The 12,624-nt window shown below is 35.3% G+C and overlaps 1 protein-coding gene across 1 annotated transcript in view; it reads left to right on the forward strand.

The window, feature by feature from the left end:
• Window positions 1-2,359: 2,359 nt before the first annotated feature.
• Window positions 2,360-12,624, forward strand: part of LOC104080082 (E3 ubiquitin-protein ligase CBL-B-like) — a gene marked incomplete at its 5' end in the record, with an annotated part of 29,210 nt that continues 18,945 nt past the window's right edge. The window contains 3 exons of the mRNA XM_009582350.1: window positions 2,360-2,551; window positions 4,777-5,142; window positions 7,715-7,809. Of these exons, the coding sequence (XP_009580645.1) occupies window positions 2,360-2,551; window positions 4,777-5,142; window positions 7,715-7,809 (653 nt within the window). The remainder of the gene's footprint in view (window positions 2,552-4,776; window positions 5,143-7,714; window positions 7,810-12,624) is intronic.

The following is a 12,624-nucleotide window of genomic DNA, read 5'->3' on the forward strand; positions in this document are numbered from 1 at the left end:
AAACTTGCTGAAGGTGCACTTGATCCCACAAGTCAAGTTAATTAATGTGATGGTATGACCATTAGAACATCTTAAATTCCAAACAAATGTTTCCTGTCCAGTACTCTGTTTTCAGTATTTCATATTTTTCTTATTCTTTGTTTCCAACTCCTATTACATATATATAGCATTGTTTTTTAGATCTTCTGGAGTAATTGCCTGCTGACTGAGACACAGTATGTTGTGCAACACCTAAAATGTAGAGACTTACTACACCATTTCCATTTATTTTAAATAATTGCATCTTTTTAGAGGTGAGACACCTCCTTATTTAGTTGTATTTCAAGTAATTTGGGAAATAAATTCATTTTCTGTCTGATGCTGAAACCAAAGCATTGAATATGTTACATCACATGGCTCTTGGCTTTTAGGAATGCTTGATGGAGTTATAACTAAACTTTGAAAACCAATGCTATTAGATGATACAGTGTTTATTATGCTATTTAACTGATAGATGCTTTCTGTTAAGGAAGAAGAATTGGCATTCAGTTTGTAGTAATTTTATAATTATGGTTGCTCAGGCGTGCTTGAGAGATACATACCTAGCTTAGTTATTCAACTTCCCATAATGTTCAGAGAGACTGAGCACCTCACAATCATTCATGTGTTTATCCTCATGGACTTCCAGTCAAGGTCAGGGACATTCACCAATTAAAGGAAACAAAGAAAATTTAAGAACTATATTCAAGCCATTTAATATGAACATTGTGACCACTTCTTTATAAAAAGGAGAAACTGGGAAGCTTCTGGTAGCCATGAAGAGCACGAATCTTGAGTTGCTTAATTTCTTGAAATTGAATGTCTAGTTGTGACATTGAGCTTGCACATGTAGACCAAGTGGTAAGATCCTGCGTATCACAAAAAAAAAAAATCATTCTGCAATAGAATTGAACCTCAGCCTTCTAGCTCTTCAATACCTCCTCACTCCTCTGTCTCATTTTTTCTTGCAATGTTATCCAGTAATATTGTGGTAGCTCCTATTTCTGAAGGAAATCTGGGAGCAATCCCAATTGTATAGGACAGAATATTAAACTAAGCTGTCGTGCATAGGGTAAGGAGTCAGTATACTAGATTCTTTTCCTGGATCTCCTTTTGAATTGATGAAGTTTTCAGATTCTTTAACATAGTCACTATATATAAAGAAAGGCAATGTTGTTTACTTGTTTACCTTGTTAAAGAACTTCCTTGTCCCATCCCTGTCATCACTATGGGATGTATAGCATTGGTGAGAAAAAGCTTATGAAAAGAGGAGAAAGGTTTTCATCAAAGTGATTTAGCTTAGAGATGGGTGCAATTTTATATGCTTGCCTTAAGAAGACGGCAGATTGTTAGCCTCTATAGGCAAGTTATAGAGCAAGAATACCAGGATGCCTCAGTGCACAAGTGGCCTGAGGCTGATGCTTGATGTGAATGTCTTCCAGCTACTCATGTCTACTGTCAGGGAAAGCATACAACAGCATAAACACCCAGGTTTGCTTACAGTACAGATACAAATACAGTGGGTTCACAGAAGTAACTTTAACTGATTCATGCAAACAACTAAACTGTGTTTGTTAAAACTCAGCCAGGTGAGGTTCAGGAGCTAGTTGCAAAAATGGGTAGAGCCTGTATTGAGGATTGAAATTTTTGGTTCTGATGAATTTGAAAGGACGAGTCAAGGAAAAAAAAAAAATCATCATTTGTCACTTCGGGGGATGTTAAGTGTGTGTGTGTCATTAGTTTAATATTTGCTAAAATGATAAACTGAATTGTCCTAAAATGACTTTTGTAAATCAACAAATAAATGAGGAAAGAAATAACTGCATTGCCTACTGGCTTGCTGATGATTTTGATTCATAAGTTTTCAGAAGACACATACATTCCATTTTCTATGGAAGTATGATTTGAAAATGGGCTGCAGTTAACAGACAATATCATAGGCATCTGGCTTTTAAAAGTCATGTCTAGAATTTTAGATGGAGTACTCTCTATGAATAAGAAGGTCATCAAGAGTAGCAGTACTACAGTAGAATCTCTACATTTTTGATTGTTTCATTTTGTGTGGCAATGATTGCTTGTTTTTTAAACAAATTAGTGGAATATGTATTCTTTTATTTTTATCACAAGTTAACTTGGATCTTAATTAGTTTTGAGGTAGAATGACTTGTTCATTTCTTTTTCAGTAATCGTAAGCTAAGCACCTATACTGTCTATTAATTAAAAGTAGCAGGGTGTCCATTATGATAAATGACAATCAGTAAGTACCTGACAAGTATCAAATGTTTTAGTAATGGAATGGAAGTTGTCATCAGGTAAATACTAGTAATATTTTTTTTCTGTCTTGAAGTGCAATGAGAGGCAGAATTCACCAGTGACTTCCCCGGGATCTTCCCCTCTTTCACAAAGAAGAAAACCACTTCCAGACCCCCTGCAAATCCCACATCTTAGTCTTCCACCTGTACCTCCTCGTCTGGATCTTATTCAGAAGGGAGTAGCACGGTCACCATGTGCCAGCCCAACTGGATCACCAAAGGTAAGTCTTACTGAACCATTATTTCTTTATATACGAATATTGAGAAATTGTGTTTGGTTGTTTTCAAGATGAGCTTGCTTTTTTGTGTTGGAAGACAGACTATTATGAAATTTTCCATGTGTATTTTCTCTTTCAGGCATTTGCTCTGTCCAAAAGAACTTTAATTCCTTGTAGCTTAGGTAAACTTTAGATTAGATCCACATTGATTACGTCTCTTATCTCCCTTGGTTGACTTTGGCAAGTGCCTGTCAGATGTTTACAGCTACATGTGTCAGTCAAATGTGACCTCTGTTTGTCTAATGATTATATTGCACTTGCTTATGGTCAGAATTTTAAAGACATTGCTGTAATGGATCAATTCTGTAGTAAACCCCAATTCATGAAAATAAATAGAAATGAAAGTTTCCTGAAAATAGATTTTTAAGGTCATTGTCTCATTTAAATTATATGTTGTGCTCTGATGATGATTTATGCTCAATTTCCACAGTATTCTTACAAGAAAAGTATGTGCAGATAACCTGCTTTCAAAACCTTAACTGGCATATATTAGGACTCGAGTATGACTCTATAGCTAATAAGTTGTATGCTGTGTTTTGTGAAACTAATGATACTGAGGAGTTAATGATTTTTTTGAATGGATAAGCATGAATGAGAACAAATACTATGTTTGTTGCTCTCTATTATGAGTTGATAGTTTTGTTGTGATTGCTGTATAGAGAGGGGGAATTAGATTTACATTTTGATTTGTAGATGATGAATTCAAATTCAAGTTCAAAACATGACTTGAAACCTGTGTGCTCGTAATAATCCAGTATGAAGTACCCTATTTATTTTGTCAGGTTTTTACTTCAAGCTTGAAAATCAACCTCTTTTTAAGATTCTAGCAGTTTACATTTAGAGGAAAAAATAGAAGTTTGAATAGTTTCTTTAAGCTTCTTTGATCACTTTTTATATTATACAAAGGAATTTATAATACATTGAGGATATATGCTAAAAATCTGGCACATCCATTAAAAATTAATTTTACAATGGTATAGTTTTACAAAGTTCATGTCTTATAAAAAGCAGAAAATCAGAAATAATTAATATTGCTTTAAATTTTTCTGTGACATTATTTTGAAAGTGCTGTTTCTTTCCTTGAAACTTTTCTTGAAGAAAAAAAAAAAATTTTTTTGAGGGGTGAAAGGGAAATAGGATAGGGGCCACAAGGAATACATACTTTAAAAAATTTCATATTTAAAAAAAAAAAAAGACAATTTAGTCCTGCCAAGACTACTTCTTCAGTCAAAAAACTCTTCTCTTTTTCTGCAATGGAAAACTATAACTATAATTATAACTATACGAAAAAAATTTGGACCTAGCCATTATGTTCCTGCCTTGACAGTGAGAATAACTATTTTTCTTAAGCAGCAGCTGAATTAAACACTTCTTTATTTAGTATACTGTCTTATTTATATGAATGGAACTGCAGGTAGAATAACTTTATTTTCAATCTAAGTAACGTGTTGAGGTGCTGCTTGAAGAATAATGGGTGGGCTAACCTGTGAAGTGAGAGCAAATAACTATTCTTACTTTAAAACTTTTGTGGCCTCCATCTCTTCAAGTGGTAATAATAGGCAGGCTTACAGAGTCCATGAAAATTACACCTTCCAGGGGAAATCATCTTCCCTGTATTTCTTACGGTAGCTGGTAGTAAGAGAAAAACATTTCGTAAAGACCTGGCCCAAGTGTTATTTTGTAAAATGCTGATTAGTAATTCAATCCTAGTGAAAATGTTTTGGTTTTATCAGATTTGTGCTTTTAGAAGCCATACAGCTACCTGTATAAGTGTTTGGGGTTTTTTTTCTGGTAAATTGGTTTTCAGCTTTTTCCAAACATCCCTCAGAATTCATTTCAGCAGCTAAATAAGTGATTCAAAGGACCAAAGCAAAGGATTCTGGAAAAAAGTTATGGGTCAGACAAATCTGCCTCAGTCAGTTTTCTTGTTTCCTGTCCACCTCCTTCCTTGGGTTACTCATGCAACAGCAGAAATGGGGGCATGCTTTCTGAAGAGAGGCCAGGTTGTTTGCAGTATGCAAAGACAAGACTAACATCTAACCTGCTGGCAAGTACTCTTGTGATGCCTTGAAAAGATAGCAATTAGAAATGGTAAAGCCATACTTGATCATGAGAGAAATACGCATGCCTATATGTAACTTTTTTTTTTAACTTACTGTGTTGTTTAGTCTTCTCCTTGTATGGTAAGGAAACAAGACAAACCTTTGCCAGCACCACCACCTCCCTTGCGTGATCCTCCGCCGCCCCCACCAGAGAGACCCCCTCCAATTCCACCAGACAACAGGATAAGCAGACACCTGCATCATCCAGAAAGTGTGCCTTCCAGAGACCAGCCGATGCCCCTTGAAGGCTGGTGTCCCAGAGAAGTGTTTGGGACAAGTCAGTTAATAGGATGTCGAATAGGGAGTGATGCTTCTCCCAAACCAGGACTGACTGCAATTTCGAACATAAATGGAAGGCACAACCGCATAAGTTCTGATCCAGGATTTATGAGGAAACATAGACGTCACGAGCTGCCTGCAGAAGGTGCCAAGGTATGAAATGAGCTGAATGTGTTGAATCCTGATGTGATACCCTACTGCAGCATTGTCTTGCATTGGCTAAAGTGCTGTTTATATTGGTCAGTGTTGATCTGCTGTTTCTGAATCTTTCCTGTTGATACTTTATAATAAGCTGGTCATAAATAAATGGTTTGTTAATACTGTAATTTGTAAAGCAACAGTACATGAGGGTCTTAAGTTAAAATTTTAACACGAACCCTTCAAAAAACGGCTTGGAGAGAAAATTCTAGACTTGCTATATTCTTTTAGCAAATTATCCCTAGAGTTGGTACATGATAATAATATAGCACTGTATGTTGTAGTATAGTTATATAGGATCTCAAAGGTCCACTTCGGAAGTGTCTTATGCCAAAATTGTGTATGCATTTGCTGATGGAATAGTAGATGTTCCAGTTACCTCTGTCATAGGTGAGGTGAGGACTTGGTAACCTCTTCAATCTGTAATGTATGCAGTATGTACAGTTGATGTATACAAATATACTTAAATTGCCAGATATATTGTGTGCATTAACATAAAAAGCTAAATATTCTAAAGGTCAGTTGTGTTGTTCATCAGTAACACATTATTTTCAACAGAGCATTAAATCAGTCATGATGTTCAGTATACTCTAATGAAGAAGATCTAACCTGCCTTGACCCTAAGAAAGAGGAAACAAATGCATCCAAAGCCAAGCTAAATGTAGAATCATCTGTTGTATCTTCACCACTGGCTGTATGGGCAGCATCCTTCAACGTGCTTAGTGGCACGACCCCCGTTGCATTGTTTGATCTAAACCTTATTCAGGATAATTAGCATTAGCAACTCGCTTTTTCTTTGTCAATTGTTTACAGTAATACACATATCTTTAGCTAAATTTTTCCTCCTTCATACCTAAATCAGAACTCCAGCTGCTGGAGTTGTACATTGTAATTTGTCCATAGCATCTTTTGACTTCTCTTGGAGAAATGTCCAGTTTAATGTCCAATAATCCATTTTCAGTCTGAGGGTGTTCAGAGTTGTCACTTGCCACCTTTCCACTGATCGTCTAGCTTGGTTTGACTAGAGGGCATCTGCTTGTCACCCACAAGAGAAGTATGTTTTCCTGTCCTTGGTTGCAGTGAATAGTATGTATAACTATGGTGTTTCTTCTATCAAAAAAATTGAAGGGTTGTTTCTATATGTTAATTGAAGATATCTGGGGAGGAGAGCATAGAGGCAGTGGTTCTGGCATTAGGCAGCTTCAGACAACTTACAAGACTATGTACAGTTGGGGAGGCTTAGGTTTGAAAAGAGATCAAGTGGTGATGGCCTAAGAAAAAATTCCTACTTCCGCTCTAATCAGTTTTATCAGAGCAGCTCAGTAATTTATTTATAGAGCAGGTTATTACCTCAAAGCTGCTCTTCTTTTTTTTTTTTTTTTTTTTGTCTTGAAGACTACATGGATTGTGCTAAGAAGGATGGATTTGTGGTTAAGTCACAGTAGTTAGAAATCATCAATTTTTCTCTCTATTTGCTTTTCCCAAGGTCTCAAGCTATTTAACCTTTCTATCTCCGTTTTAATTTTTTTTTTTATATGGATGTTTTGGTTATTTCGAAAGTATGTTACTGAAATTTGGTTAGTATTGGTAAAGAACATTGACATATATGATGAAAGGTGCTTAAGAAGTCCATGGTGTTATATATAATTAGAATGTCCTTTTATCAGCATTGAGGCAAAACACCAAAATTTTACTTACAACTAGGCTGTTGTTTAAAATGCTATAGCTTTTCATCCGATTTTAAAAGGATATTAGGTTTATATCTTCTTATAGCATTCCATTTGTGGTCTGGTACAGTATTGAAGCTGATGGAATGAATACTTCTCAAATCAGAATAACCACGCAGTGTAGAAGTGCCATTGTAGTCTGGAGAAGTTACATATGTATTTCTTTAACCAAATGCTGTTTGAACTGTCATCTTCAAGTTATAGATCTAAGCCATTTGGTTAAATGGAGCAAATGACAACTCTGAATTATCGTTTCAGGCTGTATGCAACATTTAGAAGGGAAACATTTAATGAATTTTCATCCCTGATTCATGTATCAATTGTATTATAATCTTTTTGCTATTGGTAAAAGCCAAGAATCAGGAAGACAATCCTGTGGATAGAGGGTGGATTCTGGCAGGCACTGTATCAAAGAGTTTTAAAAAACATTAATATGTTTAGCATACTCTACCTGTTGTTTTCCTACTGTACTTGTCTCTCTCAGTTTGATTGGTTTGCAAGCTCGAAATCTGAATTTTCTCACAAGCAGTTCAGCTGTAACTGAGTAGTTCATCTAGTAACTGTGATGTGGAAGAACTTCTTTTAGTGAAGTTTTAAACTAACGTGTTCTACAGCTCCCAAATGGGTTGAGCTGAAACAGGTATGAAAGAGTCACTTCAGAAAACAGCTCTATAGTGTGAACTCCTAGGAAAGCTTTTACCCATAATCTTCTCAAGGTCTATTTTGTAATAACTAGTTGATGAACATCCATGATGATAAATGGGAGGAGAGACCCGTTGTAACACTTGTGTGATTTTTAGGTCTTTTCAAATGGTCATCTGATAAATGAAGAATATGATGTCCCTCCACGACTTTCACCCCCTCTTCCAGCTGCCTCCATCATCCCTAGTATAAAGTAAGTTAACTTTATTTGTAAAAGAAATGTGTTAGTTAATGTTAGATAATAACACTGATTCTTTGGTGCTAAAAGAAAAATGGGAAAAAAAAAGATAACACATGAACTAGTGTAACTTAGTGATACATTTTCCATGAACTTTAACATTGCTTTACAAAAGAAACTTAAATTGTATTAATTAAGTGTGAGCAGTTCTAATGTTAATTGAACATACTATATTTTTATAGGAAGAGAGAATAAATTGTGGCACAGGTATTTGGCAGTGGGAGCAGACGCTGTCTGGTTTTCCTTCTACTACTACAGAAAAAGTGTGGTCAGAGCTGTTTATTGCAGGAGATGAGAGGTTCTAGGGAAAGTACTAAGGGTAAAGAGCATTATTTGTGAGTTCTGCCCCTATTCTAGTCATGCTTTCTGGGCTTTCTACACATGGAGCTTTATCAAGGTTCACACCAGTATCTTTTCTTTGTTGTGGCTAAAAACCAACCAACCAAAAACATTTTATATCCATTTTAAATTGAGTCAACCTCCCTGAGTTCCAGAATATGGTTTGGGAAATATTGTCATTTCAAGTTGCAGACTACTCTTAGTCTTTCAATAACATGGCTGTTTATTTGGTACCAAGATGTTGCTGTGCATAGCAAGTATCTTTGAATCACACAGAATTTTCTACAGAAGAAGAAATATTTAAAATAGAAAACTCAGAAGTGCTATAAAGTAGTTTATCAATTTTTTGTGTTTTTGTAAGGAAATCAGAGCATATCACAATGTTTGATGTTATCATACAGTTTCTTTCCAATGTACTACTTGTGATTCTTGCTGTTACCTAAAATAACTGGGCAGTCAGTACATGCTAATACTGAGAATTTTCTCATTAGTGTGTAATTTTGCCATATCTTCAGCACTCATTCCATTGCTGTTCAGTTAGTGGTAACATAATACATTTCAGCATTTCATTAATATGCTGGTTTTTCTCTTCCTAAGCACTAGAATAAAGGTGCAGTGGAGCATTGACTTTTTCATTCAGAAACATGTGTTCAGGTGGAATAATTGCTGAGTTGAAGCTCTCCATGTTTACTTTCAATTCAGAAGCAAATTTTAGAACAATATCCAGCCATTTTTGTAATTGAATGTTGTGATGTAACCTGATTGAGGTAGGGTGTCCCAGGAGTAGCATTTGGATACCTCATGTAATCAATCCCCTCTATAGGTTGATCTCCTTGGATTGACTGCTCCTTCCATGATACAGTGCAAGCCCTGGGATGTTCCACATCCTGTCAGAAAGAGAAAGCAATGACTCTGATGGACAAACGAAATACTTTCATATTCCAAAGCAAATTGAATTCTGAAGAGGGGAAGATTCTTATTTTTATTTTTCATAGTGTTGAAATAACAAAACATTCTGCTTCGTGAAAATCCCATTTTTTTACTCAGATTTTTGCAAATGTAGCCTACAATCAAAGTACAATGTATACATACACCATACAGTGTTCATTGGAAATTCCACAAGATATCATAGCAATGTGGACAGGCACAAAATCCGTGTCAAGCCAATACAAAACTAGAATGTGTGAATTTAGCTTGGTCAAAAGAAGTATCTTCATTAGCTGAAGTCTTCTGAATAGAAAACTGACGTATTCCAGCCAAAAGAAAATCTTCATTTGCTAAAACCAAACTCCATAAACTTTTCAGGAATAAATTAACTTTCATTTCTGTTTGGTTTTGTATTTAAACCTTTTAAAAAATATACAGCACATTTTAAATTTTGATTTTTAAAATGTAAAAATGTCAATATATAACCTAGGGGTAAGAATTTCATTATCTAATTAATTATCTAATTAACAACTACTAAAATGTCACATGGAATGGCTGTTAAAATTAAAAATAGATCATTGTATGTTGTTTCCTGAAACACTAATATGTCTGTTTTAAATTGATTTCAAATTAAGTTTTTATTACCACTAGAAAATACCCCAATAATCTATAATAGTGTGTGGCAGTATGTAGGTGGAAAAAATTGGGGAGGGGGATGGGGTGATCTTCAAAAATAGCAAGTTTAATAAGTTTAATATTTCCACCAACCACAACAATAGCTTTCAAAAAGATAACCTAAATGATATTTAGCATGATTTAATTTGAAATGTCAGAGAGAATATTTTTACAGTGTATTTTTCCTCCTGTTAAATTGACTACAGTAGGCACTCATAAATATGTTGAACTGTACTTGATCGAAAATACTCTTGCTTTCCACAACTGTGCTACTGCAATCAATCTGGTGCAAGTTTCTCATTTTTTTCTACTTTCCGATCTCTGCAGAGTTGTGGCTTGAGAGCTAGTTTGTTTCATACAGCTGCAAGGCATTTTATTTTTTCTAGTTATTATCATGTCTGTAATTTCAAAGGTTTGACTGAAGGATACATTGACCATGAATGAAATGTCTTAGTCTAAATAATGAGGAGGCACAATGACCCTTAGTTGAAACTCCACAATTCTAAAATATCCCTGCTTAACTTGTTTGATTGGGTTTTACTGAGTAAGACATTACAAATATGACTTTTTCTTTTTTCTTTACTAAATTACATTAATAGAAAAGCACTAGCATCTTTTTTCTGGAAACAGTGCCAATTTATTTTCATTTTACTAAATTTATTATTAACCATGCTTTAATAATGAATTGTTGGACTCATGTTAACCAAGCATTTGATTTTTATTTTCCACTCTGCCACTATGTTGCTGACCCTACATGTTAAAACAGTTATTCTTTTATTGGACTGCTGTAATTATGTCGGATTATTTTTAGCAGCTTTGATCAAATTGCTGTTTTATTCTTGAAAAAATAAATAAAACTTTTATGCCGAAGATACAGAACCATTCTTCCCCAAAATTTAGAAATTTTCAAGTTAAAGTGTTTGTTTTATTCCCGTGAGTAGGTCCCATTTTGCTACATCAATAGAAAATCAGCCTTTTTGTTTCGAAAGTGCTTTATACCACTGTGATGTTTTCTGTGAGGGAGCGTCTATTTTTGAGTGTGTAATGAGACACCCAATTCCAAGTACCTTTTGTATTCTAGAAATATATTAGGACTATCTAGTTGCTTTGAGGTAGTTGAGGGAAAAGTAGCACCGAAAAGTATTTCTCCTCTTGCTATCCCTTCTATCTTGCTAAGAAACTTCGAACGTGAAATCATAGTTCCATTAAAGGCAACTGTGGCTTGGAAATTCCGGCTGCCTTGAAATCAGCCTTTGGCATGGTGCTTCTCCAGCGGCCTTAGAAGGAGCACTGCTGACGGGCAGGTTCTACACATCTGAGAGATGATGCTCTGGAGGACACACACAAAGTGTCCTTAGCTCATAGCTTGACAAGCCGGTGAGTTTGGATGCATCAGCTGTTCTGTGGTAATTCTCGTTGCGTTGCAGGCTTACCCTGTGACAAATAGAAAATTGTGTCCTCCTCTATGAATGAAGGTGAACTGCTTTGTATACACTTTGGTTTTTAGGGTAGAGCACACTCAAGGGCAGTTGACAAGAGTTGACTTGATCATGTGGTCTATATAACTTAACACTTATTTTGCCAAAACAAAGTTTGCTTGAGGCCTTACAAGATTAAAACTTTGTCTGCACTAGCAAGGAGTACTTTGCATAGGACAGAAGAGTTGGTAGTAAGGACCTGATGTCTGTACTGTACATGTTATGGGGCAGCAGTTCAACTAGCTATAGTCTTGTCCCATGAATGTGAAGAGTCTTCAGCAATCAGAACATAGTAGGGGCACACTTGGAGCGTATCATGTATTTTGGTTTAATCTGAAAAGGATTCAAGTTGTGCACTCCTCAGTGCAAATCAAAGCATGGTAAGTGGGGAGATGAAAGGGATTCCTTTCAAAAGCACAGTCCTGATCCAGAGTGAAATACATTGACTGCAACTTCATCGTGTCTAAGTTCTGTGAATCAGTTTACCAGTAAATGATGGAAGGGGGAACCTGTCCCTGAAATACTTCTAAATAAGTGTGAGATGTTGGTTTCCCTGGCGTTCTGTTTACAACTAAGCTGGACATTAAGTGGCTTGACAAAAATGAACTCTCACATCTTCTCCTGTTTTGCCTTTGGCCCTTGGTGCTCAGTAGGATAAGAGAGATTGACATCTAGCCTTTCGTTTAACAAACCAGAAAATACAAAGTCATTGCTTACCAGAATGTAATTCTGACTTTAAATTTTAAAGTATTTCCGCTTAAGGAGTAGGAAGGGGAACTAGAGAATATATAAATACAGTGTACTGGTGAGTTTTGTATTCCTCTTTATACAAATCTTCTAAAGATGTAAGAGTAATGAAGTTTTTTAAAGTGTAACTATAGAAAATTTCACCAGCTTGATAAACAGATGCCTAAGTGTTTCATGTCTTCGCTTATAATGACAATGTTGATCTGTTTAGTTACAAAAAACTGTAAAATATTTCTATATAGAGTTAGTCTTAGAACAATAGAGATTTAATAAAACAATTTGATCTTGAAGAAATTTCAATAATCATGGAGGAAATGGGATAGACATCTAGCAGAACAATGCAAAAGATGTTTGGAGTCAAATATCATTGCAACTGGAGTAAATCGGAAGAGCAATATGATTTTTTTAAATATGAACTCCGAAATATTAATAAAATACAATGTAAGTATAGGACAATTTTAGGACCCTGATGGAGAGTATATTAGCTATATGTTAATACTCTAACGTTTCTACTGCTTTACAAATCCAAAGCATCTTTCAAATATTAATCACATACTAATATTTAGAACCTGGCAAATAGTCTCCTTACTTTAAAGGTAGGGAA

This window comes from Fulmarus glacialis, unplaced genomic scaffold (assembly GCF_000690835.1).
Source record: "Fulmarus glacialis isolate BGI_N327 unplaced genomic scaffold, ASM69083v1 scaffold7937, whole genome shotgun sequence".
Lineage (NCBI taxonomy): Eukaryota > Metazoa > Chordata > Aves > Procellariiformes > Procellariidae > Fulmarus > Fulmarus glacialis.